The sequence below is a fragment of the Vitis riparia genome, chromosome 6 (assembly GCF_004353265.1).
Source record: "Vitis riparia cultivar Riparia Gloire de Montpellier isolate 1030 chromosome 6, EGFV_Vit.rip_1.0, whole genome shotgun sequence".
In the NCBI taxonomy this organism is placed as follows: domain Eukaryota; kingdom Viridiplantae; phylum Streptophyta; class Magnoliopsida; order Vitales; family Vitaceae; genus Vitis; species Vitis riparia.
Genome location: NC_048436.1, coordinates 19226441 through 19253901, shown reverse-complemented (window position 1 = coordinate 19253901; position 27461 = coordinate 19226441). Strand labels below are relative to the sequence as shown.

The 27461-nt window shown below is 34.8% G+C and overlaps 3 protein-coding genes across 3 annotated transcripts; 2 read left to right on the top strand and 1 right to left on the bottom strand.

Moving 5' to 3' along the window:
* Positions 1-187: 187 nt before the first annotated feature.
* LOC117916131 (cilia- and flagella-associated protein 251-like) lies at positions 188-8573 on the top strand. Its single transcript, XM_034831993.1, has 4 exons — positions 188-1309; positions 7625-7709; positions 7999-8040; positions 8248-8573. The coding sequence occupies exons 1-4, from the start codon at positions 281-283 to the stop codon at positions 8307-8309; spliced, it is 1218 nt and encodes a 405-aa protein (XP_034687884.1). The 5' UTR covers positions 188-280; the 3' UTR covers positions 8310-8573.
* A 750-nt stretch (positions 8574-9323) lies between these two features.
* On the bottom strand, positions 9324-17635 carry LOC117916130 (WD repeat-containing protein 20-like). The gene is made up of 11 exons (XM_034831992.1): positions 17299-17635; positions 16547-16858; positions 16347-16455; positions 16168-16261; positions 14758-14845; positions 14586-14669; positions 12142-12238; positions 11972-12059; positions 11685-11790; positions 11507-11599; positions 9324-10292 (listed from the first exon to the last, which is right to left on the bottom strand). The coding sequence occupies exons 1-11, from the start codon at positions 17476-17478 to the stop codon at positions 9897-9899; spliced, it is 1647 nt and encodes a 548-aa protein (XP_034687883.1). The 5' UTR covers positions 17479-17635; the 3' UTR covers positions 9324-9896.
* Positions 17636-18770: 1135 nt separating this feature from the next.
* Positions 18771-19883, top strand: LOC117916512 (fasciclin-like arabinogalactan protein 11). Its single transcript, XM_034832588.1, has one exon. It carries the CDS (start codon positions 18853-18855, stop codon positions 19585-19587), a length of 735 nt encoding a protein of 244 aa, XP_034688479.1. The 5' UTR covers positions 18771-18852; the 3' UTR covers positions 19588-19883.
* Positions 19884-27461: the final 7578 nt, after the last annotated feature.

Genomic DNA, 27461 nt, shown 5'->3' with positions numbered 1-27461 from the left:
ATATATATATATATATATATATAAATATTTAAAATAATTAAGAGTATTTTTTTAATAAAAAATAATTTTTTTTTTTTAAAAAAAGGTTTAAATTACCCTTTTAATCAATTAATTTTATATTGTAACGGTCCATATTTATGCCTCGATAGGTTAGGCACCACTATGGTAACTTATCATTTTCCTTTTCCTTACATTATATCGTATCGCACATCGATTGCAGCGAGGAAGTTTGAGCGAAGCCCAGTCAGATATTGTGCAGTGAGACCAAGCATTAGGAGACATGCCAACGAGTGTGTCTGAGTTGGGGTTGGAGCTTGGCGAGATGAGAAGCAGACGACTCATCGAAAAGCCCAGTGGAAGAAGAAAAGGCAAGCAGCTGAGCATCAGCAAGATCAACCATGAACTTACAGAAATCGTAACCATCCCCTCCTCCAGCTCCGACGACGAAGCAAACACCACTTCTCTGCACCAGAAGGCGGACGAGACCCTCCTGCACCAGAAGAAGAAGAAGAAGGAACCGAAGGTGGAAACGAAGAAGAAGACGGGGGCGAAGGTGGAAACTAAGAAGAAGAAGGAGGAGAAGGAAGATGAGAGCGCGGCTCATCTGAAGAAGAGAAAGAACAAGGGGGAAGAGAGCGTGGCCCATAAGAAGAAGAAGCTGAAGAAGGAAGCGGGGAAAGGGAGCTTAGGGCAGAAGAATGAGAAGGGAGAGGGAGAGAGTGTGGCACCTAAGAAGAAGAATGGGAAGGGGCAGGAAGAGAGCAAGGGGACTCTGAAGAAGAAGAGGAAGAAGGAGGATGAGGAAGAGGGCGTAACGCTTCCGAAGACGAAGGGGAAGGGGAAGAGGGAGGAAGAGAACAAGGGGAATCTGAAGAAGAAGAAAAAGGAGGAGGAGGACACAGGGGGCGTGGCGAATCAGAAGAAGAAGGGGAAGGGGGAGGGAGAGAGCAGCAAGGCGAATCTGAAGAAAAAGAAGAAGAAAGGGGAAGGGGAAGGGCGAGAGGGCGCTGCCACTCAGAAGGAGAATCAGAAGAAGGCGGGTGAGGAAGTGACACCAGCGCACTTAGAGATCAATGAAAAGAAGAATGAAAAGAAGAAGAAGAAGGAGAATAAGGGGAACGAGGAAGAAAAATTGGCGAATTTGAAGAGCAATGAGAAGAAGAATGAGAAGGATGAAGAGAAGAAGAAAAAGGGCGGGGCACATTGTGGATACAATTTTCCAATGAGCAGAATAGAGAGGATTGTACGGAGCGATTGCGACGATGTCCGTATCTCCCAAGAAGCCCTCTTTCTCATCAACAAAGCTTCTGTGAGTATATTTTCGTCTTCTCCCGTTTTCTTTTCTTTCCTATTTACGCTCTTAGGGTTTTGTATTGTTCCAAGGGGTTTCATTGCTCTGCTTGCTGAACATTTGCTATTAGGGTTTCTGTGTTACACCCTTCTCTCTCAATTATATAATTTTTGTTTATTCATTGTTCTGTTTGAAGATTTAGGTTGAATGCATCATTCCCTGATCCCATTACAAAACCTATTCTCGAGTGGTGTTGTGCAAACGATGAAACTATGTATGGAATAAAAAAAAAAATATATATATATATATATATATTGTTGAAAGCCCAATCCCTTGTTACAAATACAAAAATGAACAAACAGAGAAGGATCCTGGTAGGAATATGCATGGAAGTTCATTCTGCATAATCTAGAAACAATGCATGATGCTGTGTTTGTGTCAAAACCCAAACACAAAGTCCTGAGCACAAGTTTGATCTAGTTATAGCTGAAATTCTATTGTTGAATCTTGAACTCTATAGACTGTGTGAGCAATTTGCCATATTGCTTTGTTTTGTCTAGGGTCAGATGGCTTTCTCACACTATCATTATAGTCAGTGGAACCAGCTGAATTAAGAAATCAATTACCTGAATCCTGTAAAATGGAAGGAAAACGACTAATGTTTTACCAAAAAATGAATCTAATTTCTTACATGAAAGGAGTGAAAGTATCTTAAATTCGATTCTATGGTTACCAGAATGTTAAAATAAATGTCTGAAAACTCTCTTTTGTTTCCTCATGCGTTTGCATGGAAAAGATTTCCCTTTTTATTTTTTGGGCTCTTATAATCTCACATCATGTTGTACTTTGTCTTTTGTCTTTCTTTTTTAAACAAAAAATAGATGACAAAAATGGAAAGGAGGGGCAAGAATGATCCTATGCTGGATTGTTATATTCGTTGTCAAAGGCTAATGTGAATATTGGAGCTTGTATAATTAATAGTGTGATGAATATTAAGGAGGAGGTGTTATTTAAATGCAACACGTGCCTTTTGGATGATCCTAAACGCGCCTTTTGCTTTATACATTAGTTTCTCTCTTTTAAAAGATTTATTTCCCTTCGTAGGGTTGGCAATGAGTGAAAACTTTAATCTTTGGATATGCCATATAAACATTTATATTTCCCTTCTAATGTGTAGTTACACTTATATCCATACATAGGCCCTTTTGGCATATTGATTGGGACTTGCTGAAACTTAGAAATTTTGGAATAACAGTATTTATTAGATACTTATTTTTCATATTTTATTTTACTTTTGACAAGTAAGCAAGAAAATATTATTAACAATAGGGAAGGAAGCTATACACCATGGTACACAGGATGCATACAATGGGTACCACAAAACAAAAACAAAAATGGAGATAACACAAAAAATCACTACTCCCTCTCTCATCTAGAGCCCACCCAATTTACAAAGTCAACTAAAGGCACTGAGCCTTCCTCTATGTACAAGTTAACACAAGATACGAGATTACCAAGGAAATGCGTTTTTGCTCTTGAATTGATTGCTTCTTACTTTTGAATACCCTTTGGTTACTTTCCTTCCAAATTATCCAAAAATGCATAAAGGAGTGGTTTTGCAAACTTCTTATATTTTCTATGCACAAAAGAGTCATGCCAATTTAAAAGAGTCTCCTTGACGGTAGAAGAAATGACCCATACAACGTCAAACAAAGAAAATAGAAGATGCCAAAAAACCTTTACTTTGGCCCAATGAAGGAGGATGTGATCTATTGATTCCTCTTTACTTTTGCAAATTATACATTTGTTTGCCAACAACCAGTCTCTCTTTTGAAGCCGATCTCCAGTCAACACTTTGCCCTAACTAGCTTCCCAAGCAAAATAACACATTAATGATGGTATTCATGAATTCCAAATGTTGGCCTCTAGGAAAGGAATTGCATGCCTTGGCTCCAAAATGGAATATAAAAGATTTGATGGAAAAGGCCCCATTCCTGTCCTTCACTTTTCTTTTCAGATTTTATGACGGGGATCTATGCCTTAAAATATTATATTTTATTAAGTTAATTTTGTTAAACTCTAGTGTTTAGTGTTTTTATATGTATAATATTAAATTTTTTCATATGTTTGCCTCTTTGATGGTTAGCATTCTTCAATAAATTTATTCTATACCATTTTGATAGGCTAATAACAAGTATTATTTCAAGGAATTGATTATATATTATTCTACACGTGTTTTGATAGGAAATAAAAAATTTAAAAGGAGCTTAATAGATTATGGGCCACAATCTCAGTAGATAGGATGCATGTTGCAATGACAGGAACGAAAACAGGAAACGGTCTATGATAGGATTTATGAGTTGACAACCATGATTAATATAACTTGAGTTAAACTTAACACAAGTGAATTTATACTTTGAAGCATACCCAATTCTTTTGGGACATTGTAACTTATCAAAAAATAAAGAATAAAAAAAATTCTTTTGGGACATTGTTATATATATATTTTTTTTGATAAATAAGCAAGCAATAGATTATTTGGGACATTGTTATATTAAGTTCCAAAGTACGCATGTGCATTCATTTCTGGTATTGCAGTCATATCCTATAAGTGGCACTTTCAGAAGCAAACTTGAAATTCCAATCTTTGTAAGTAGAGATTGTTAAGTTTTCAATTATTCCATTGCTACCAACATAAGCTGTCTCTTATTGTGATCAAACATCTTTGTGCTGTTCTACCTAGCTCTTTCGATCTGCCTTTCAAGTGATGCTGCAATGTTGCACCTGCATCCTTTTTCAGGAATTGTGGCACACTGGCTTGTGATTACCCTTCCTCTGGATCTCTGACCTTGGGTTCTTCTGTCAACCTTTAGGCAACAATAAGTGCCTCTAGAACTCCAACTCTGATATTTTTTTTTTTGATAAATAAAGAGATTGTATTAAAAACCACCGAAGCAGTGGCTAAAAGTACAAGAAGGAGAAAAGGAAAAGAAAAACACCCCACGCTCCCTGGCAGAATGCCAAGGATCGAAGAGCAACCCTACCCACACCCTTAACGGGAAGCCACCCACCCAACAAAATCAACTAAGGTCGAGGGACCATCTTTTATAGACCTCTTCATCTCCGACCAAAGAAAATAAACAAAAGAAGCCTTAAATCTTTGAATTGACAGCACTTCTTCCTCAAAAGCAACTTTGTTCCTTGTCTTCCAAACCGTCCAAAAAAGGAACAAAGGACTTGCTTTCCAAACACCCTTCCTCTTCTTTCCCACAAAAGACCTATTCCACCCCGAAAGTGTCTCCTTAACTGTGGCTGGCAGCACCCACTGCACCCCGAACATTGAGAAAAGCAGCACCCAAAGAGTTCTTGCCTTATCACAATGGAGAAGAATGTGATCAATTGATTCTTCATGCCTTTGACAAAGGTAACATCTGTTCGCTAGAGCCCAACCTCTCCTTTGAAGCTGATCCAAGGTGAGAGCCTTTCCCCACGTTGCTTCCCACCCAAAAAAACTCACTCTAGGCTGCACCGTAACTTTCCAAATAGCCGACGAAGGGAAGGAGATTGAATGGCTTGATAATAATGATTTGTAGAGAGACTTAACCGAAAACTTCCCACAATTAGTCTCTCTCCAAATCACCCTATCATCCACCCCATGCTGAATTTGCTTCCTATTTAAGGCCACAAAAAAACTGCACACCTCTTCCAACTCCCAATCATTAAACGGTCTAGAAAACAGCGGGCTCCAACTTCCCCCACCCTCATTGCACCTCCAAACATCCTTAACCCAAGCATCCTTGGAAACAACCAATGCAAATAAAGAAGGAAAAGAAACACAAAGGGGTTCATCCCCACACCAAATGTATTTCCAGAATTTTATCCTTTTCCCATTCCCCACAACGAAACAAAGCCTACTTTTCACAACTTCCCATTCTTTCCTAAGAGTTTTCCACCCCCCCTCTCTTGCTTCCTTTGAACTCCATCCCCCTTGCTCCTCCCCATATTTTCCCCTAATCACTTGGTTCTAAAAAGCCTCTCTCTCAATAGCAAATCTCCAACTCCATTTACATAAAAGAGCCTTATTGAGGATAGAAAGACTCTTGACCCCCAACCCCCCATTATCCTTCTCAAGGCAAACCAACTCCCACCTAACAAGATGAATCTTCCTCTCAAGAGCTCCACCTCCCCATAAGAACTCCCTTTGAATCTACTCTAACCTCAGTTTGACTTTTCTAGGCATAGAGAGCATGGACGTAAAGTAAATGGGCATATTAGCTAGAGTACTCCAGATCAAGGTAATCCTGCCTCCTTTGGATATGTATTGGCTCTTCCATCTAGCCAATTTTTTTCCTCATTCTCTCCTCCACACCGTCCCAAACGGCCAGCGACCTATACTGCGCACCTAAAGGCAACCCTAGATAAGTGGTTGGGAGACTTCCAACCTTACAACAAATAGCTGCAGCCAACTCCTCTACATTATTTACACAACCCACCGGAATAAGCTCACTTTTGCCAAGAACTCCAACTCTGATCTTGATTGCATAGTGCTTAACTGCTTATCTCTATGAAGCCATGGAATGAGATTTGAGCGTCCAAACAAGTGTATAACATATAACAAAATATTGTAAATGTGTCAAGAAGCTTGTGAATCATAGATGTTTACTCATGGTCTCTTGAAACAAAAGAGTGACCTGGGATTTATATATAAACTAAATCAGGAAACCTATTTTATGTATGAACCATGTAGATTAAGTGTTATTAGTCATTCTTACTTCTTATCACGCTGGACGAATTTTTGCTTGGTAGGTGGTATGAGGGGAATCTCTTAATATATTTGTTCAATTAATACTAGGAAGAGAAGTGGATGTCAGAAACAACATGAAAAAAAGGAATAGGATCCCTAAAACTGTTACTGACCAATGGGAGTTTAAAAAGAGTTGAAAATTGACGATGGAAAATTGTGGAGGTTCAGTGAGGAAGATAAGGATGATGCAAGACAAACTGATTCCTTATTCTACTTCTCTAAAGCATAATATGGATATTGAGCATGAGAATTGGAAGTTTGGAAATAATCCCTGTAACTTTTAGTGGACAGGCAGTGGAAAATTAGTTGGTGATATTGGAGGGGAAGTTGTAACATTATAAAAATGCTATTAGATTCAGTGATGATGGAAGTGAGCTGATTCCTTGTTCTAACTTTTCCCCATTCAGATGGTGAAGCACCTTTTCTCTTGTCACCTCAAACCAACATATCCACAAGGTTAGTAGGCAGATTCAAGGAGTGGTGGGTTTCTAGGGGCTATGATGATAGGTTGGTCTGGCAAGGCTCTAAGGATGGGTTTTTCTTGGTCAAATCTTTTTTTAGTTCTTTGGAAGCTACATCTGCGGTTCCTTATCCAGAAAAAGAAGTTTGGGGCTCAATGATCCCCACAAAAGTGTGTTTCTTTGCATGGGACTGGGAGGCCACTTGGAAGAAGATAACTAGTCTTGCTTGTGTAAAATCAATGAGGAATCAGTCAACCATATCCTTCTTTATTCTGACTAAGCAGGAAGTTTATGGCAGCTGATTTTTGTGCTTTTTGATCTCTCCTGGGTGCTGTCAAGGTCAGTTAGATATGTTTTTTTGGGGTGGCATAGGAGTTCTGTGGGAAAGAAAAGATTTAGAGTATGGAAATGATCCCTCTTTGTTTGTTCTGGACCATTTGGCCAGAGAGGAACTGTATGGCCTTTGACAGGTTGGAGCCTATCAGTTCAATCTCTGAAAAATGTCCAGTCACTCCCTGTATCTATGGTCTAAAGGTTGTTTGGGTGTTGATGTTTCTGCTTTGTTTGGTTTTCTCTATTTGACACTGAAAAAAGAAGAAGTTATCCTAAGTTATCCTCCAGTCTCTTGGTATACTTGCACTACATTGTTATTCAGACTGGAGGTGTTGGAAAACTGACTTTGAAGGTTGATATTTTCCAGGAAGTAAATATAGAGCAATTTCTGATATAAAAAGTACTATGATTGTGTTGCATGTTGTTCCTCTGTTATTGATTGGTTATTGAACTTCTGTACTGTTTGTCTCTACTTATCAGATTCATTTCCCCATTAATTTGAGGTTGATTTTTCTGGAAAATAATTAGAGAACAGTAACTTTCACTGGGCTGGATTCAACAAAAGATGTTTCCTGATCTTTGTACTTGATGAGTTTTGTGTGTGCATAGAGATGGGGTACTAGAGATTAGCATCTCCATCTTGAAACAATGATTCCTGTTTTCTGTTTTAGCTTTTGTAGTTACTATTCCAGTACATTCTTATTATTTATCCCTCATTTCCTATGTTGTTTACAGGAGGAGTTCCTTCAACAATTTGTTAATGATGCATATGCATGTTCAGTTAAGGATCGCAAGAATTATGTTTCTTACAAGCACATAGGTAAATTCTCTTTCTGTTTTTGACCTTATTTGAAGTTAAGGCATAGAAAATATTTTGTATTTTAGTGTACATTATGCCCTAGAAGGTTTGAAATGGAAATAGTGGAGGCCTGATGATTTCATGTCTTTATACTGGCTTTTGAAGCAACTATATTTTTCTTTCAAACTATTTCACTCTTTCATAAATAACTAGCTGTGCAAGTTTGTTTCTCAAAATCAGAAGCAGTAGTGTTGGGAATATATTATTAACAGTAGTCCTAAAGTGCTTCTTTTTGTATATCTTTTTTCAGCATCAGCAGTTAGCAAATGCAAGAGATTTGACTTTCTATCAGGTATTTCTTGCCCCTGTTCCATTTAACACCTAAGTCCCATGTGTAAGTTTGGTACATTTAAATCTTTTGCATTTTGTATTCATAATAGATCTAAAAATAGGACTTAACTTTAAAAGCAAATAGTATTAAAACAAACAAGGCCTTAGCCTATCTTACCCCTTTTTTGTTTTTTATTTTATTTTTAATGTTTACTGTTTGTGCATTTAGATTTTGTTCCTGAGAGAGTATCTGCTGAGAAGGCTTTAGCAGAGAGATCAGCTAAGACATGAGCTTGGGCCTTCAAAGATCCATCAAATATGTGCATTTTATCTGTATGCGATCTGGCTGATGAGCAAAAACAAGATTTCCTTCATGCATTAACAAAATTTCCTTTGTGCATTTCCATGTAGCTCAGAAGGATCTCAGTTTTGGTGGACCACACAACATTTAATTGATGCAGTTTCTATGCTTGTTGTATCAAGTGCATATTTCATTGAAGAACAATAATTTTTAATATTTTAGCCTCAATTATGGTAAGGGTGGATTTGTGTGTATTTCTGTTAGATGGCCATGAACTGGCCTGATAGCAGGGAAAGGCTAATTATCCTCTTTTATATTGGGTAAATCATGGCTTATCAAATAATGCTATATGTTCATTCCTTCAGCAGGGGGGAATGTTTTGAAGTGAAAAATCCAGATCAGCTGATTGGATTCATGCCCTGATCACTTATCTTAGAGAACTTGCTCACATTCATTGAATGATTGACCAATCCGCAGGTTCTTATTCAGCAGGTTTTTTATTTTGGGCAAAGGGGTAAGAAGAGTAGCTTTTGGCGGCTAGTTTGGATTTCCAAATCAGGCCCCCAAGGTCGATAGGTAATCTTAAGCTGAGAGAGCACTTACTCTTCTTGAAAAAGGTTCCTGTATTTACTGGACATTTATCAATTCAAAGGGCCACCCAACAGGCTTAATACGAGTCGAAGGCTATTGTGATGGTCTCCTCAAAACATCAATTAAAGGTGTTGCACTTTGGCATATAGACTAGCTAGTTGGACAACTCAAATTACAGGTTTTGGCTCCTAACTACTTTGCTGAATATCAAGTTCTTCATTTGGCTACTTGCAGTATCTTCAAATTCTTCACTAGGCTAGTTGCAGTACCCTTGAATCTCCTGCGAAAAGCTACACTGAGAATGGCCGAGGGCAAAAAAAACAAGTGCATCCAGGGAACCAATCAACTAATCCATCTTCAACAACCAAATATTACCATACATGTAATAAAAATTTAGCTGTTAGTCAAGCCAGTAAACACAAAAATACTCTGCAGTGTATAAAAACACCCACTTAAGAGGCATAACAAACTAGGCCTACAAAATCCTTCTACTTGGGAACTTAAATTTAGAGAGTTCAACATGGCAAAATTTGGAAATTCAGAAGAACATTAAACAGCAAATAGAAATCCCTCTGTATTCATGATGTCTTTTGAAAAGTGGGATTCAAATACAAGCCTTAAAAGAGATTCCCATGGAACAACTTCCCTTATTACTACCTATAATTAGAAACATCGCAGCAAAAAGGGGTCACTTCGTATAGCCTGTGTATGTTCACTAAACATCTCTATCTCTCAATCTCAGTGCCATTAATTTAATGTCACCCGTGAGAATATACAGCAGAACCAGTTGGTTAATCTCTCTGCACATACTCATGTTGATTGACTCAATGACCCAACCCAACATTTGTAACACATGGCAATCTGAAGGAACCAACTGGGCAGAAAGGCATAAATAGTCATATTTTCAAACTGAGAATCAACTCCGTGGAAAGTGCTTTTGGAAATAACTCATTTTATTTTATTTTTTTTATATTTTTTTTCTTAAATTATTTGAAACTAGATCCGCCAACCTTGCCAGGCATTAGCAGCTTCTCCTTTGAAATAGTACTTAAAAGACCTTCTGAGTTACTCGGTGGGCTTTCAGAGGACCTGGGTCTCATCCAAAATTTCACATGCCCTTCTCGACATGCAGTGAGAATAGATTCCTGGGTAAAAATTAAGCCAGATAGAGGTTCAGAATGGACACGGTGGGCAACTACTGGGGAGAGTTTTGGAACATCTTGCATGCTTGGAGCAGGTTGGAGAGTGCCCACTGGAGAAATGCTATCCCAATGAGATGACTGGCTTCCACTGCCGAATGTGGGGGAACCACCAGGGGGACACCTGCGAAGTGGAACTACAATCTCCTCCATTGACAGGTCCCATAGAAGCAACTGAGTGTCCTGCTTACAGACAAAAAGTTGCATGAATATCAATGATAATTTCATTAAATGAAAATCAAATAAACATTCATATTTAGAAGAAAGCAACAAAGCAATAGACTATTTTTTCTTCAAAAGGCTTTTTGACTTTTTACTGCACTGTAAAGGGAGAGGATGTTACATTCTACGGATTAACTGTCAAGGTTATAATTGAAAAAAACAAAGAAAAAAATATCTGTAAGGAAAAGAAAAAAAAAGAAATAGAAAATAACTGTCATCAGATCTAAAGATTCCATAATGTAATAGGCTAGTAGCCTTAAGATGTTACCATCACATGAGATGTAATATATTGCTTTTATTCTCTCCCTAGTTATATATTTGGAACATCTATATCAGTAAATGATGGGCCAAGATTTGATGCAGTTGGATTTTTAGCTCCTTTAAACATGACCCAGGCTCTCTTGGATGCCCATAAAGTTTATTAATAAGGTTTTAGTTAAGTTTTTCATTCACACTTGTATAACCTGAACACAAGATGCAAGCTGTAAATGTTGTTTGTCATAGTTTATCTATTAGCATGTCCATGACCTGGTTTATAGGCCTCAAAACTTAACAAGATTTGTGAAATTTTGAAATTTCACTTGATTCCAAGCAATGCCAATTTCTATTTTTTTATTTTTATTTATTTTTATTTTTTATTTGAAGTAAATTTTGTTCCCCATTGGGACTCGAACCTGGAACCTCCCACAAACCCTCCCATAGCAATCCCAGTTCATCTCTTGAATATTTTAGAACTTTGGCGGAAACAAGATCTTCAACATCTAAAGGTATTTGTAATCTTGCCCCTGGATTTTAAGCTTATGCTGATACCCAACATGGGAAACATGGGTTGCAATATTGCCCAAATAAGAACTAGTCAATAATCCTTGACATGCAGTGGTTTTACAAGACTTGATAGTAGGGTTTGTTGAGACAGTCATTTCCCATGCAGTCCAATCTCCTAAATTACAACAGTAAAGTTTCTTTCCAACAACTGAAATAAATGGATTCACATATTAGCTAAAATCTTCCTATATGGTTTAAGTGTAGTGCTACTTTAAAGAACTGGTTAGTGCAGCAACAAAGCATTAGATAAAAGAACTGAGGAATTACAAAGAGCAAAAAGTACAAAGATGAGGAAGAAAGAATTATGCATCTAATTGTATGGGCTAAGAAAAACAGACAACTGGACATACCTGACCAACAGAACCAAATCGGTACATCACACTTTCCCCAGTGCCATCTGAAGATGGTGATGACCAATATGAGTCAAAAGCCACTCCACTCACCTGTGGACCATAAAATCTAAAGTAATAAGATGGCCATGCGGAGGAAGCTTTAAATAGAATGCTAGTAGTTCAGTACAACACTTACCCATGAGCTGTGCCCCTCGCCCCATGCTACTACCTTCCGATCTTCCATACTCCAAACTTGAACTAGATCATCTTCACCACCAGTCAAAATGTATTTACCATCCAAGCTGGGGGAACAGCATGTAAATGTCAAATATGATCTTGTTTCAAAGCTTTTAATGGTCCATTAAAGGGAAATGACTAGGGAATGATGTATGTGAGATGTGATAAAATGTTCTAGAAAATAAATATTGACAAACTGGTATCATCTGCATATGAAAGCATTAGAAGTTTTTATTTTTTATTTACCTCCAGGCACAACACAGAAGAGCGCCATAATAACTTTTTCCACCACATATTAGTTGTTCTTTTGAGTAGTCAAATACCCGTAAATAACCTACATTTGGTACTTGATTTCAGCATCTATATATTGTCAGCACTTATCCATGAAATCAGAAGAATATCGCATCGACAAATACCATCTCTACCAACAGTTGCCAAATATGTCCCATCAGATGAGAAAGCAATGCTATTGATTGAACCTTGGCAGATATGCCATCTGGCAACTGGATTGCTCTGCAAATAAATCATAGAAAATCAAAACCCAACATATATGCAACACTCTTGCTAGATGGCTTTGGCTTTTTTCTTCAATAATTTAAAACTAAACTTAAACCCTTCTGACATGCTTGGACATATTCTGCCATCATACACATGGCAGGTATTCAACAAACATGTTGTGGACACATTCGATTCATAGTTCTGAAAGTCGTAAAGTGCAAGGCTCTCCTAGGGTTTAGGCACAATGCACAATCTAAGGTGCATGCCTCAGTGAAGTAAAGCACAACCTACGCTTTATATCAATTTTATAAATTATTGTAAATTTGGACATGCAAACATTCAGCTTTAATTCATGCATCATCAAAATTCCAATCTCAGCAATAAATAAATCAAGATATCAAACATTTAAAAGAAGTATCAAACAAAAAGTAATGCAATTATGCGGACTTTTAATGTTCATTCAAAAATTTCAAGAATATGAGTGTAAAAAGGATTAAAAAAAGAAAGAAACAAAGAAAGAAAATAGATTAGTTGTGCCTCTCCAAGGAGGAGCATGCTTCAGCAAAGAAGGCACTACAGCTAGGAAGTGGTTGCACTTTGGGGGCATAGGCCGACCTAAGACACACCTTTAACAACAATGATCTGAAAAGTACTGGTTTGATTTAATACAAGAAAAGTGTATTCTCGTAGGAATATGTATATATATATATATACACGAGAGAGAGAGAGAGCGAGGGAGCACATTTACACATAAGACTGCATCACATCCGAAAAAAAGTCAGGATTGGGAGTAAAAGTATGCCATTTAAGAAACTGAAAGACATAGGGTTGGCAGATTAATTTGAAATGCTCATCCAACTCTTGTTTTCATCACTATCCACCTGATAGTATAAGATTGAAGTTTCAAGAAGTAATCATGGAAGAAATTGGAAAAAGAAGTCTAAAACACTTGTTACTATAATCAGCTCCAGTATTATTTGATTAGTCATATCTATGGATGTTTATTACCTAGAGTTCATTTACAGAGAGTGCCTGAGTTTTAGATGTTTCAAACACCATACTTAAATTTTATATTGTTTAATAATTAATAGATGCTGGCTATTCCAAAATTTACATTGAACTCATGTAAAGAAGTATTTGATAAAACTAAAAATTAAGTGTTGAAATATTAATATCGAATTATAATTTTTGAATGGTGTACAAGTGAAAGATATCATCTGAAATTTATAGCCAGAATTAACTGTTTATAAACAAAGAAATTAAAATTATCCTCTATTTAAAAAAATGGTCTTTACTTCTAAGTGTGCTAATTCTGTCTAAAAACATTTTATTAACAAACTAGTCCTTAACATCTAAAGGTGAAACTTCTTAACACAACCTATGAACATTACTCAAAAATGACATGAATCTAATATTTAAACAAGTTGGGTTCAGGTTCAGGGTTTCAACATATTTAACCTATTTTGATTTATTTAATTAACATGCTGCATTGACAGATTTATGATTTAACCCATATACGAATCATTAAAACTTGTGCCATGTTGACACAATAATAGCTTGAGCTACATAAATCGATTCAAGACACATTTTAAGAAGATTTTTCAAAGAAATAAGAGCTTCTGTCAGAAAAGAAGCTTCTGTTTTAATCGCGATAACAAATTCGTAGTTTCACATTTATACATGAAATTTTAAAATAACAATGAGTCATATAAATATTTTCAAATAACTGATGTTTAATATAACATGAGTTCAGTTTATAATTTATATAATAATAACGCATTGTTGTCATCGTCGTTGTCATCATCATCATCAACATTTCTACTATTATTAATATCATTATTAATTTTGAGATGATATATTAATGTAATAGAGGAGTTTGGGCATCGTTGGAGACTCAAATTGCTTCACAATGTACATAAACAATTAAAAAAATAAATAAATCCAGCTATAAAATCTAAAATATATCAATCATCCCCATTAAAGCCTTTTTTTTTAATTATATAATCAAAAAGGGGAAAAAATGAAATACTGGTGTCCAAAAAACTAAAAGTTTATTAGCTAGTGAAATTTATTCCAGGGAATGAGTATTAAAAAGAATTTAGTTTGAAGGGTAAAAATGGAATTTAAATTTAATAAAATCTTAAAAATCACTCATGACATTTTAATTATAAATATTTAATCAGTAACTACTTTGTTCTAAGACATGCTTAAAAGGTGAGACCTACTCATTTTTCCATTATTGGTGCTCACAACTGTTCTTAAACACCTACTACAAACTAGAACAAGTAAATGATAGAGTAGCATGATGAAGTACATGTCCAAATAGTTCCAGACTGCCAATAGAAATAACTTTTTCAGTTACCTTACTGGACCGTGCATGTGCAACAGTAAACTGAGTTTGATCCTTGATAACTGGGAAGGAAGAATCACCTGTTCCGTCCTTACCCTAAAATGAAATAAGAAGAAAATTACACTTATTTATGACAGTTATGCCAGAAAGAAGATGGGTGCTTCAATTGAAATTGGAGGCTTGCCTTTTCATACACGTACAAGTTTCCATCAGAGTGAGCAACAGCAAAAGCACCATCGCCTTGAGGAATCCAAGCAATGCTAGTACATCGACTGTTGAAAACAACTAGTTGCTTGCATATTCAGACTATTAACAAGATGTAAAAGCCAACATCTACATGTCACAATATAAAACATATAATTCAAATGAAATATAATAATTCTAAAAATGTCACAATTTAAGACATTAAATCATGTAACCATAACCAGTCAGCTGACTGAAGCTCATGCCTTTCAAACTAATTGCATAAATGGTGGAATCACAGATTATACTAGCAAACAAAAATACTTTCCTGTAATACCTATTAAAAAAATAAAAAAGAAATAAAAAAAAAAAAATGCTTCCCTGTTATGTTTAGATTTGAGGAAAAAAGTGGAGAACAAGGTTATGCAGTCAACAAGAGGTCAATTTATCCAGAGTCTGATTGGCATAAAATAATTGGAAAAGAGCATCAATGAGAAGCCATACTGTTTGTGTTTTCTTTATTTTGTTCTCTTTTTGATAAACTACACCACTGACTGTGCATTCACATTCCCTTTTAATACCACATTGCTTAAAATATGTTTGTAACAGTGATCAAAGCACAAATTGATTAAATTTCAAAGACCATAACAAGATGAAAATGCTTAAACTGTTCTCATTATTTTCACCCTGCTCACAATAATTTCTACCATACTCAATTTTGCAGCTCCCCTTCATGGTCCTCATTGTTTTTAACAAGTATATAAGATTTTATTTAGGTTAAACAAGAGATATTCCTCAAATTCAGAGACTTCATAAGAGATCATGAGAATGGCATGCATGTAAGATGTCTTTCCAATTTGAAACAAAAAAGCAAAATGATTCCCTAGAATTCTTCAGAAATAGACATCAATAAAAGCTGATGTGTTGATCTTGCCCTTGTTGCAGGAATATTTTACGTTGGGTGAAACTCCCAAACCCAAAAGTGACTACAATTAATTCTAATTTAATCCCATCATTACAACAACAATTGCTTAGTTTCAATCACCAATTACATACCAATTTGATATTAAGAGAAAAGCAGTTAATGGCAGCTGAGAATGAAAATGGGTTTATTGTAAATTATGATCTCCCACCTCCAGAGGAATATTCTCATCTGATCTAACTTGGCAGAAACAAACTTGAAATGCTTGAAAAAATGGATACCAATTGGGAAGAAACCCATATGTGACAATTCTCACCAGAAGGGAAAATTTGAAGGTTTGAATATAAAATTATAATTGTTCACCCAGCAAAACAAGGGCAAAGTGGACACAGTTATATGAGGTACATAACCCAGCAATTTGAATTGAGCAATCAAAACAAAGAATAAAGGAAACAAAGAAGCAATCTAGAAAATGAAATTAACTCTTGCCTGGTACTAACAGAACCATCTTTGTTATAATGCTGGGCACCGACAAGTTTCTTACCAAAATCTTGTAATTGCTGCCTCAGAGAGACCGAATAGACTACAAAATCAAGTACACACAAAGCATGTCACAACCTTATTCTTCTAAAAACAAGTTACAAATAAAAAAAAATGAAAACATTTACCATCCCCAGAATTCAATCCAATAAGCAAGTCATGCCCGTCTTTAGCTTCTGCATCAAATGCATGGCAGACAGGGTTTGAATTGCTAAAATGTATTGCTTTTATAGGATCCTATATCACAAAAACCAAATTCCTCAACATAACTTTCAAACCAAACAACCAATATTATGTGAAAGAACAAAGTTCAAGAACACCAAATTACCTTATCCTGTGAATTAAAATCGCTGATATAGATTGTGTCCCCTAAATTGAATATAAGATATGTCCCTTTCCCATCATAATTAGAAGTAAGCATTGAATTACAATTACTCAAACCTCCCAATGAACTGCTCCTACTGGTTCCAGTAAACGATTTACTTGCGCCATTCCCTCCCACGAAACTAAGAGTTCGACCACCATTACCTCCCCCTAAGAACCTGGCCGCTGCAAACCTCACTCCACTGGAGGCACTCATACTCGAGCTTGGTGTTGGCGCCAGCTGTGCCTGCTTCTCCTTCAGATACGCAAGGGTTACCTGAAAATCACAACCAAATGAAGATAATTAGAAATACATTTCTATTGAGAGAAAAATTCTACCCTTCGTTTGGTTGCTGAGGAAACTAGAAGACAAAAACATTAATTAAACTCAAAACTTTGAATCCAACATTCATTTTACTTCTTACTCGAAAGCTTAAAAACTAGTTAATTGTGCCAATGATTCAAAATCGATTTCTAGAGAGAGAACGAAACCCTAGTCACCCCTTTGATTGCATAGAAAACATACGAAAACAAAAGAAACATAAACATTTATGATGTTTCACTGAATCCCAAACAATTGCATCATCCTCAGTTAAAGTTCAGGTGTCTCCTTCCTCAGCTCCTAAACAACGAAAAAACCCAACATCTAAACCTTCAATTTCCCGTAATTTCCTACATTTCTCACCAATCAAACAGGCAAAAAAAAAAAAAAAAAACCTGAGTGACGGATTTTCCATGAGGGTATTGAAGAAGACTAGAGGGATGAGTCTTCTCGTAATGGAGCTTGTAGCGGCCCTCGGGCGTTTTGAAGTAGGTCTTAAGGCCCGGCGAACGAGGGTTGACAGACGACGATGACGGCGACGACATCCCACCGTTGATGTTGCTGCTGTTGATCATATCGACGGTTGTGATGGCTGGTGAAGCATGAGTTCATCGCATCCAAATCCTCCTCCCTTCTTCCCTTCCTCTCTTCTCTGCCTCTTCTGCTAATGACTTTCAGATCAAGAGCGCCCGATTCTGTGCTTCGCGGTTCATGGCTAAAGATGATTTCAGAATTTCAGCCATGGATATAATATTATTAATAATTTAATATACATACAAATATATATTTAAATTTTATAACCGCTTAATTAAAATTGTTAATTGTGGGTTTATTATTATTATTATTATTATCTTAATATAGAAATTATGTATTTATTTTGTTCAGAAAATTACGTTTAAAAAAAAAAAGAAAAAAAAAAAAAGCAAGGGACATATTACAAATGGCAGAAAAAGGAAGGAGAGGCCAAAAGGAAGGAAAGGTCCACTTCAAGATTTGGGTGAGATGTTCCAATGCTGGCCCAACTTGAATCCTTAAACAATTAAAGGATTTGGGTTGCCCACTAAGTGATCAGGCCAGTTGGGCCCAGTACTGTCTGCTTCCTCTTTCTTACCATTGGGCGGGAAGGAGTTATCTTGAATGGTCTAAAACTGGGCCATGCTTGTCTAATGGGCCCCCAAAGGCAAGGAAGGTGGTGGGCTGAAACGTGCTTCAGAGTGATTAATGCCCTGTTTGGATCAACCAATGAGAAAGCAAAAGCTCTTTTAATTGGTTTGAATCATTTCTCCCTCAATGACGAAGGCTCGGTTGGAATGTCATTGTGATGTCACATAAGTAGCTCAGATGAATCCTTGAGGATGAGTCATTTTCCCAATATTGTAAAATAGGAAAGTCTTGTTACAGAGTGTAATCTTCTCCAGCCCATTTCAAATGAGTAAGGGGAATGACTGGATGGAAGGAGCCCAAAAGCAATGGTTACAGGGTAACCAACCGGGAGGAACTGGCCCCAACCCAAACGCCGCAATCATGAATATCTCACCGAAATGGTCTTGCAAATGCAGAATTGCGGAAGCTTCTTTCGTGAGGTTGTGGCAATCAAATTAGTTTTTTCCTACAAATATAAGTGAAGGCAAAGCAATCATTCATGTATCTTTATTTTCCCGACACCCCATGATATGTGTGTCCATTGTGATTTTCCTGCATTTCCAAGCAAACTGGTAGCTGTAACAGTGTTCTCTCTTATTCAGTCCACCACCTTTCCAATAAAGCTAAGATTTTAAGGTTATCTAACTAAATTCCATTCCACCCACTTTACCTAACTCGGCTCTTTCTTCTCCATAAAACCCCTCCTACGTACCTTCATTTCATCAAACACTTTCTCTTTTCTTTTCTTCTTACAGTACTCTTCTCAGGCAGAAGACCCCAACCCACCCACCTTCCTCACTGCAAATATGATGAAGCAATGTGCTTTCTTCTTCTCGCTTGTTTTCTTTTTCTTCCACTTCCCGGCAACCCTAGCCCAGCCATCACAGGCTCCGGCGCCTTCTGGTCCCACCAACATTACCCAGATCCTCGAGAAGGCTGGTCAGTATACCATCCTGATCAGGCTTATGAAGAGCACCCAAGTGGCAGACCAGATCAATACCCAACTCAACAATTCAAACCAGGGTTTGACTGTATTTGCACCCACTGATAACGCCTTCTCCACCCTCAAAGCTGGAACCCTCAATTCCCTCACTGATCAGCAGAAGGTTCAGCTGATTCAGTTCCATGTTGTCCCAAATTTTCTCTCTATTTCCCAGTTCCAAACTGTGAGCAACCCGTTGAGGACTCAGGCCGGAAACAGCAACAACGGCGAGTTTCCGCTGAATGTCACAACTTCAGGCAACCAGGTCAATGTATCAACCGGAGTTGTGGATGCCACTGTGGCCAACACCGTCTACACAGACAACCAGCTTGCAGTTTACCAGGTGGACAAGGTTCTTCTCCCTCTCGACATCTTTGCAACACCTTCTCCCGCAGAGGCACCGGCGCCAGCAAAGTCTAAGAAGAAAGCTTCGGCAGATGCTGCAGACAGTCCAAGCTCAGATGATGCTTCATTGGACAGCTCTGATGCAGTGAGTTTGATGAGGCGTGCGATGGGAGTGTCCTTTGGAGTTGCTGTGATAGTTGCATTTTGCTTGTAACGAAGGAGGATTGATGATTTCACCAGTTGGATACACAGTTGGTGAATGGGGTCCAATTCTTCTAGTAGTTCATTATTTTGCCGAGTCAGAGTGAATTGATGGTGATGATGGAGGCGGTGAGTGCTTGGGAATAACTGCAATTTGTCTCAGTTCCATTGTATAATGCCAGTTTGTGATAAGAACCAGTTCTGTGATTTTTCTTTTTTAATTTTCTTCTCATTCTTTGCTTCCTCTTTTTCTATGACAAATTTTGTATTATTTTCATTGCTGAAACGAAAAGTGTCATTTCGTCTGAATCCTGATTTTCGGTTAATTAATTGTTTTACTTTATTGAATTTTACAAACAGAAGAAACGGAGTGGTGAGCATTCAATCTGGCGGAGCTAGTGTCTTCATTTTTTAGGCATGACAATTTTGTGGGCTACTAGGGCGACTGGGCACGCTCGCCCCTATTAGGATGGGCATGAAAATATAAAAATCGGGTATGCGACGGGTCTGGGGATATTTTAGAAACCTCAAACCAGATTTCACTAGGATATGGGTTTTCTAACAATCCATCTCATCTTGTTCCGAATATTAATTTATGAAATTATCCTCCAAATACTACTAAAATATATAATAAAAAAAAACCTCCTACTATTTATATACTTCTTGTTTCACATTTGCCCTAATTCCAATTGCCCTTTTTTTCTTCTTCCTCTAATGCACCACTTGAAACCCTATCCTTAGGTCTTCTTCCTCCCTCATACCAATTGAAATACTCTCCCAAATCAATTTTATGTTGCTCTTGCTTTAATTTCAATGCCCAAAAATCCTTCGTGGCAACATCAAACTAGTCATAAGTCACATTGTTCTCATTCACCACCCAATGTCATACCCATTATTGGCATCTTTAATATTCCCTAATCTCTCTACCCTAAATATGTGCAAAGAACGCAATCATCTAGAACATCACCTCAAAGTCTTTATTTGAGAGCACAACTCAAGAAGAATACAAAAGCCTTGAAATTGAGAAATATAAAGAAGTAGTCATTTGATGAAGTCTTGGTTTAAAGATTGACATTGAGAAGGATCCAAATCCATGGTTGATCATGTAGACCCATGTTCCTATTTGGTTCATTGCACATTTTGTTTTCTAGTGAATTGTTTAGATGTTTTTTTTGGTATTTTGAATTAGTAATTTCAATTATTTAAGCTAGTTGTAGGCTTAATGTTATTGATAATTGTGGCATTAATTTTTACTTTGGCATTGTTCTTTCATATTTGGTAGATTATCAAAATCTCCTTATTTTGTAGCTAGTGAAAAAAAAGTGCAATTAGGTATGGTGTCTACTTATTACTAAATAGGGTTAAGGCTTGGATTGATCCTACTTGGCCAAATTTGACGAAATGAAAATCCAGGGTAGGACAAGGATGAGGTTATTAATCTTTTCATTAACATGATGGGAACAAATCAACTTGCCTTATATAATTAGGATGGGAATGGGATAAGAGTGTCTCATCCCAAACCAGCCTCATGGTCGATAAGAAACTATGAGGAAACACAAATTTCTTTGTATTACCTTCAAACCTTCTAATCCTTGAAGGCAATGGGGTGGATTCCGAATGAATTCTCATCATCCCAACCCCATCCTATTTATGGAAACTTATTCTCATCCATGTTCTAATTAAAAATTTAAACAAAAATGAGAGAGAGAGAGAGGGGGGGATTTTCCATACTTGCCTTGTCTTGCCTCATTTAATATTTATAAAATATTTTAACATAAAATTTTAATTATATTAAAAAATAATATGTTTTATAAATAAATAAATATTATAAATCATTTTTTTAGAAGTAGATTTTTATTATTATTTTATATATATAAAAAATGATATATATATATATATATATATATAGGGGCGAGACAAGTCATATCCAATATTCATTCCTATGCCAAAATAGTTCTATGTTTTTAAGAAAATCTCAAACCTTCATTTAACTCATTTATTTTCATCCCAAACCCGTCCTTTTAAGGGTAGGGTGAGCTAGGTTGGGTACTTGAAAAAACTTATTTGATTATCTTCTCTACTTTTTGGACTTAGCTATTGACATTAATCTTGATGTTTGATTCCTAATTTTTCTGTTTTACCTATTATTCTCATGAATGTTTGCTCATATACTAGGCCCTTTGGAGAGTTCACATTTGTCATATAAAGGTACGATCATTGTGTATGGGATGAGTGTAGTAGGTGTTGTCTTTCAATGTATTTAATATATAATGTGTATATTCATAATCTAATGAGGTGAATATATTTAATATATAATGTGTGTATTCATAATCTAATGAGGTGAACACTATCAATCTCAAGATTATCTTTATGATTCTTGTGCTTCAAATCCTTCAATTATGTATTCAACTGATATACTCAAGCTCTCGAATAGCATGTATCAAATTTTGCTTAAGGAATTACTACAACCACATATTTTTAGAATCACCTAATGAAATACACCATCTCAAATTCATGAGATATTATGATATCTATATTGAGTATACTTGTTGTCACCTGCTTCAATCAACAATGACTCATTCTATAGAGAATGTATAACCATTTTAAAGTTTCGTCTGTAGGTCAAAATCATTAAAAACTTCAACATTAATTTAGTATCCTCTCAAAGTTGAGAACTCATATAATGTAGTAGTTTAGTAAGATTATGATTATCAATAGTCAATGTCATTACTCATCATAAGTCTTATCCAATGTGTAACCATACACATTATTGCACCCACCATGTGAAATATATCTCAATAACCAAGACAAGTCATTTTTATAATTAGGAATTAATGCATTACAACTTCAAATTGATTATCTAAGTCTATGAACCAATTGTGAATAACTCATCTATTTGCAATAAACTCATAACTTAAATCTTTTATGCAATTTCTAATACACTCAAGTCATGTACAATGCAAAAGGTGTTAAACTTGAATGCTCTAATAATATAATGCTTACAGATAGGATAGATAAATTGGGGAACAAGAATGATATTACAAATAATAACATTTATTTATTGTTTTTTCATGTCATACTTTTAAGGACTCTACCCTAACATGGCTCAAATCACCTAAGCCTAAAAGCAAGCTTATATAAAACCCCTTAGAGTTTAGGGCTTGATATGAGATCTATTTGTTTTTTAGAAAAAGAAAGCCCTAGCTACCATCCTTACATGAAAGATTCTACTTTTCTCACATGCCAAGGTGAAGGGGCTACAAGGCAAAAGATTGTGAGGTTTTCAAGATCCACATCATCTTCTTCTTCAATTGAAACTAATATGGGAACTACCAGGCAAAACAATTTACATTATTAAGTTATGAAGAACAATTTATTTTAATTACTTTTTCTTTCTCATTGATACATGGATATTTTTCCCATTACTTTTGAATATATACTTTTTTTAGTTTTAATTTCTTTCAGAATTTGTGTGTGAAAACTACTCCATGAGAGACTAAATCTTTTACTTTGGAGATATAGCATGAAATTGGAAGAATAGGACAAAGAAATAAAAATTATAATAATGGATTGGTAAATTAGGGTTTTATTGTTTAAATATCAAATAAATAAATCATCTATATGGTTTAGATTAGATGCAATACCATAGATGTATTTTGAGGTACTAATAATATACTTGAACATCCTATGATTACTAGTCAACTCATTTTAATATACCATGATTAACTATATATAAAGTCAAATCTACAATATAGAGGAATGAAATGAATGAACAAACTAAAGACCTAACCTATTTATCATTTTGGTTTAGTGATTAGATACAAAAGAATTAATCTAGGATTTGGATATGAAATGGTCTCCACAATGACCTTAATAAACATTGCTTCTTTATCATGCATGATAAGGATTGGTTATGTGGTAGAAGTTTAGGATACGTGAACATAAACCTTATTATATAGCTAAATGAATACGAACTTATTAAAGGTTTTTCCAAAGTTATGTTTTTTTTTTAAACAAAAAAAAAACATAATAAGTTTATTATAAAAGCTATTAAGTTTTAAGTTATAATAGAAGAGTTCATTCACATCCTTTTTTATTAATTTAATTCATCTTTTCTAGAAAAGTATTATAAAGTTGATAAAATAATTATGAAAAATAAGTTGAATAAATTGAAGATTAATTTAGCTTAATAACAACAAGAAGTGGAAAAGCTCGGGAAAAAGAAAGAACACTCACCCCTCATTCTACCACCACCACAAGGAAAAACTCAACAGAGAAACTTGAAAAGAAGTGAAAGTTTGTTATTCATAATCCCTCATACCAAATTATAAGTAATCCATCTAATATGGTAAGAATTAGATGATCCTTACAAACAATTGTAATAATTTTACATTTTATTTCAAATTGAACTTAATATATAAAGAAATGTATGTTTTGAATAGCACCAAGTTCCTAATAATATTTTTCTTAATCATGTCTTTTATTTAAGAAAAAAAAAAAGGCACCCTTTATAGTTTAAAGCAAGCTCCAAGGGACAGGGAGCCAAGTGTGCTTGCTTTCATTTGGGGAAACGTAGTCAACGAACCCCCACGAATTCCCCTGCCAAAATGCTCCATGGTAGGCTCTCTAGTTATACAATGAGGCCCATTTTGACACGGGGATGAATAGTCATATCCTTCGGAAATGGAGGTCGTGTGGTTCCCTCAACTGCACCTGCTTCTGTATGATCATGTGCACCCTATTAAAAAGGGGTCCAAAATCCGAGGATGTCACGAATGTACAGTTTACTTTTGGCAAACAGCCATGGGTTTCTTCTGGGCATGCAATTCTATCTTCACGGGAGACCCAATACAGCAAAAGGCAAGGGCGTTTAGATATGAAAAAGTCCGTGAATTTTCTTTTATCCGGTGGCATGGAACAGGAATTTCTGTTGTTTCTTTTTCCCACTTCGAAAGATGTAATATTATATAGAGATAAAAACATATTTTATTAAAAAAAAATAAAAAATAAAAATCTGAGATAATCATTGCCTTCGAGTTTAGCTAAAGCCATGCATGTACTCTTTTAATGAAATTATTCAAAAAAGTGCTTTATCGAGTTTAAAAAAGAGTTTTCAATTATTTAAAACCAATTCAAATAAGCTCTTTTTGTACTGCAGTATATGGTGAAATATATTTATTATTTACTTAGAGAATTATTGAAAATGTTAGTTCAAATGGGTTGACCCGACCCAACACGATAAATACAAAAAATGGAAGAACAGTTTCAAGGGATTTTCTAATTACTTTGAAACTGTCACCATAAATAAATAAATAAAAATGACATATTTTCCTAAGAAAATTTAAAAGAATATTATTCATCTTTTTTAACATAATACCCTTTTGAAGGTTTTTGTTTTTCTCCTTAATTTCTCTGTAAAAACAAGGGTCTAAGTTTTTGTGCTTTAAAAAATAGGGTAATTCTCGTGATTTGTAATTCCATTCAAGATAAAAAAATTTATCAGTGAAACCATCCATCCACTATCAATCGAGATATATTCTTAGGCAACTCAAAAAATCACTTAAAAACTTTTGGTTTTTCACTTCAAGAACAATACTATTTTTAGGATGTTGAAACAACATATAATATCTTGTATCGTATAGAAAAGAAAGTTCATGATATTATATAAATATAGACTTCTTTTAATTATATAGATGTGTTTTGAAACCATAAAAGTTCCTTGAAACCTAAAGTAAATAATATTTACGTCTACATTGTTGGGTGTGTTTCGCTACACAACAATTTAAATTTGACTATGGTTGGGGTGTGTTTCGTTACAAGGCCAATTTAAATTTAACTATGATTAAAGAATTTGTAATTAAGTAGTTAAGAAATGATGGGACTTTTGGTGTGGTAGAAGTATCACTTGAGAGCCTAGAGATGTTAGGAGAATAAAGGGTGTTAGGAAAGAAGTCATTGGGTGGAGAATGAAATTCAACTCCAATTCAGTGGAAAAAATTAGGTGCTTAATAGAAGAAATTAGGAGAATCCGAGTAGTCATACTAAAAATAAAGGAGAAAACAAGATGTTCAATAGAAGAAATTACTAGAATTGGAGAGGAGCTTGAAGCCAACAAAGAAGGTAGCAGAATTAAATGGTTGTCTAATTTGTAAGAAATAAAAAAAAAAAATTCTTTATACCAAGGGTTAGATATGGTTGGAAGCAAAATCAAATCATTTTTTGACAACAAGTGCTAGGATAAGGAACGTTATTAGCAAGATTATTGTTGATTACTTCAACAAGTTGTTTAAGTCTTCATCATCAAATTCTTTAATTTAAGGGAGCTTTGGATTGTTAGAGAGAAAATTAACTCAAAAATGAATAGATTTGATTAAACCTATTCATAATAGAAAAATGAAAAGAATCGTATGTGATCTCTCTTGTTTGTGATCTCTCTTGAATTGTGCATGTGAATGCAAACCCAATATACAGTATCAAGTAATAATATTCGATAGGTCAAGGATCAATCCCAAGGAAAGACTAAAAAAAAATGAAGATAAAAAATTAAACAAGTTATTTCAATTGATTTTTGTAGGAGAGAATTATTAAGTTTATGTTTAGTAATTCTTTTCAAAAATAATTTTAAAAAACTGTTTTTGAAAATTGTTTTATAATCTTTTGTAAAATAAATGTCTGTTTAAAAACTTAAAATATTTTTAACTTATTTTTTATATTTATAAATATGTTTTAAACAATATCTCCAAGATGTAGAACTTTATTTTTAATTATTTTTCATATTTTTATAATTATTTGTTAAAACAATTATGATAAAACAAGTTAAAACAATTAAAAGATGTTATTTGAAAACATCTTTGGGCCTATTTGGTAACTATTTTCAAAAACAATTATAAAAAAATAGTTTTTTAGAATAATTTTTGAATTTTTTTTTTTTTGTAAAACAAAAGTCTATTTGATAACCTAAAATATTTTTAACCTATTTTTAACATTTTTAAATATGTTTTAAAAATAATTTTTATATATATTTAGTATTTTATTTTTAATTATTCTACATATTACTATAATTATTTCTTAAAACAACTATCAACAAACAAATAAAAATAACATAAAACAATTAAAATATGTTATTTGAAAACATAATATTTTTTGTTCTTAAGAACATAAAACAGTTTTTTATTATCAAACGTGTTTTTTGTATTTTTTATTTGTATTTTTTTTTTAGAATAAAAAATGTTCTCAAAAATAATTCTTATTGTTTGTTTTTAAGAATGGAAAACTGTTTTATATTTTTTTTTTATTGTTAAACATGTTTTTCTATTTTTTTATTTATTTTAAAGAACAAAAAATTGTTTTCGAAAATAATTACCCTGTTAATAATAAAAAATTAGAATTCATGTATGAGGTACCAATACATGAACTTCCTTTTCTAAACATATTTTATCAAATAGAAAGAATTCAGTCACGTCCTAGAGTTTTCCTTTTTATAACTAGCATGTGAAAAGCTTCTTTAGGCTAAAATCAATCTTAGCAACCCATAATTAATGGTTAGCATAAGCATTAGTGATGCTTGAAAGAATCCTCTGAAAAGGCCCAAGGATTCAAGTTTAACCCAATTCTAAACTCCTTGGAATAGATACGAAAGACATGATTAAAGCAATTCTACTCCTTAATTTATTTGAAAACAATTGGTCTTTAAGTCTTTTAGCCCCATCAACATCCTCTTCATAATGGAAAATTTAGCCATTAAACATATCATGGGATCTCAACAAATGAAATGATTGTTTTCTTACCAACCTAAATAATAATTTAAAAAAGAAAGAGAAAATAATCTGATCAAGATCTTCAAGGAAATGGATAGAAGATCAAAATATCAACTAGCAAGAAATTAAA

Excerpts from the sequence above, each read along its gene's own strand:
- LOC117916130 (XM_034831992.1), bottom strand. The coding sequence starts at position 17,478 with ATGATCAACAGCAGCAACATCAACGGTGGGATGTCGTCGCCGTCATCG. Across the intron at positions 12,239-14,585 it reads CACATGCACGGTCCAGTAAG|AGCAATCCAGTTGCCAGATG; the intron begins GTAACTGAAAAA and ends ATTTATTTGCAG. Across the intron at positions 12,060-12,141 it reads GGCAACTGTTGGTAGAGATG|GTTATTTACGGGTATTTGAC; the intron begins GTATTTGTCGAT and ends TACCAAATGTAG.
- LOC117916512 (XM_034832588.1), top strand. The coding sequence starts at position 18,853 with ATGATGAAGCAATGTGCTTTCTTCTTCTCGCTTGTTTTCTTTTTCTTC.
- LOC117916131 (XM_034831993.1), top strand. The coding sequence starts at position 281 with ATGCCAACGAGTGTGTCTGAGTTGGGGTTGGAGCTTGGCGAGATGAGA. Across the intron at positions 1,310-7,624 it reads TTCTCATCAACAAAGCTTCT|GAGGAGTTCCTTCAACAATT; the intron begins GTGAGTATATTT and ends TGTTGTTTACAG. Across the intron at positions 8,041-8,247 it reads GAGATTTGACTTTCTATCAG|ATTTTGTTCCTGAGAGAGTA; the intron begins GTATTTCTTGCC and ends TTGTGCATTTAG.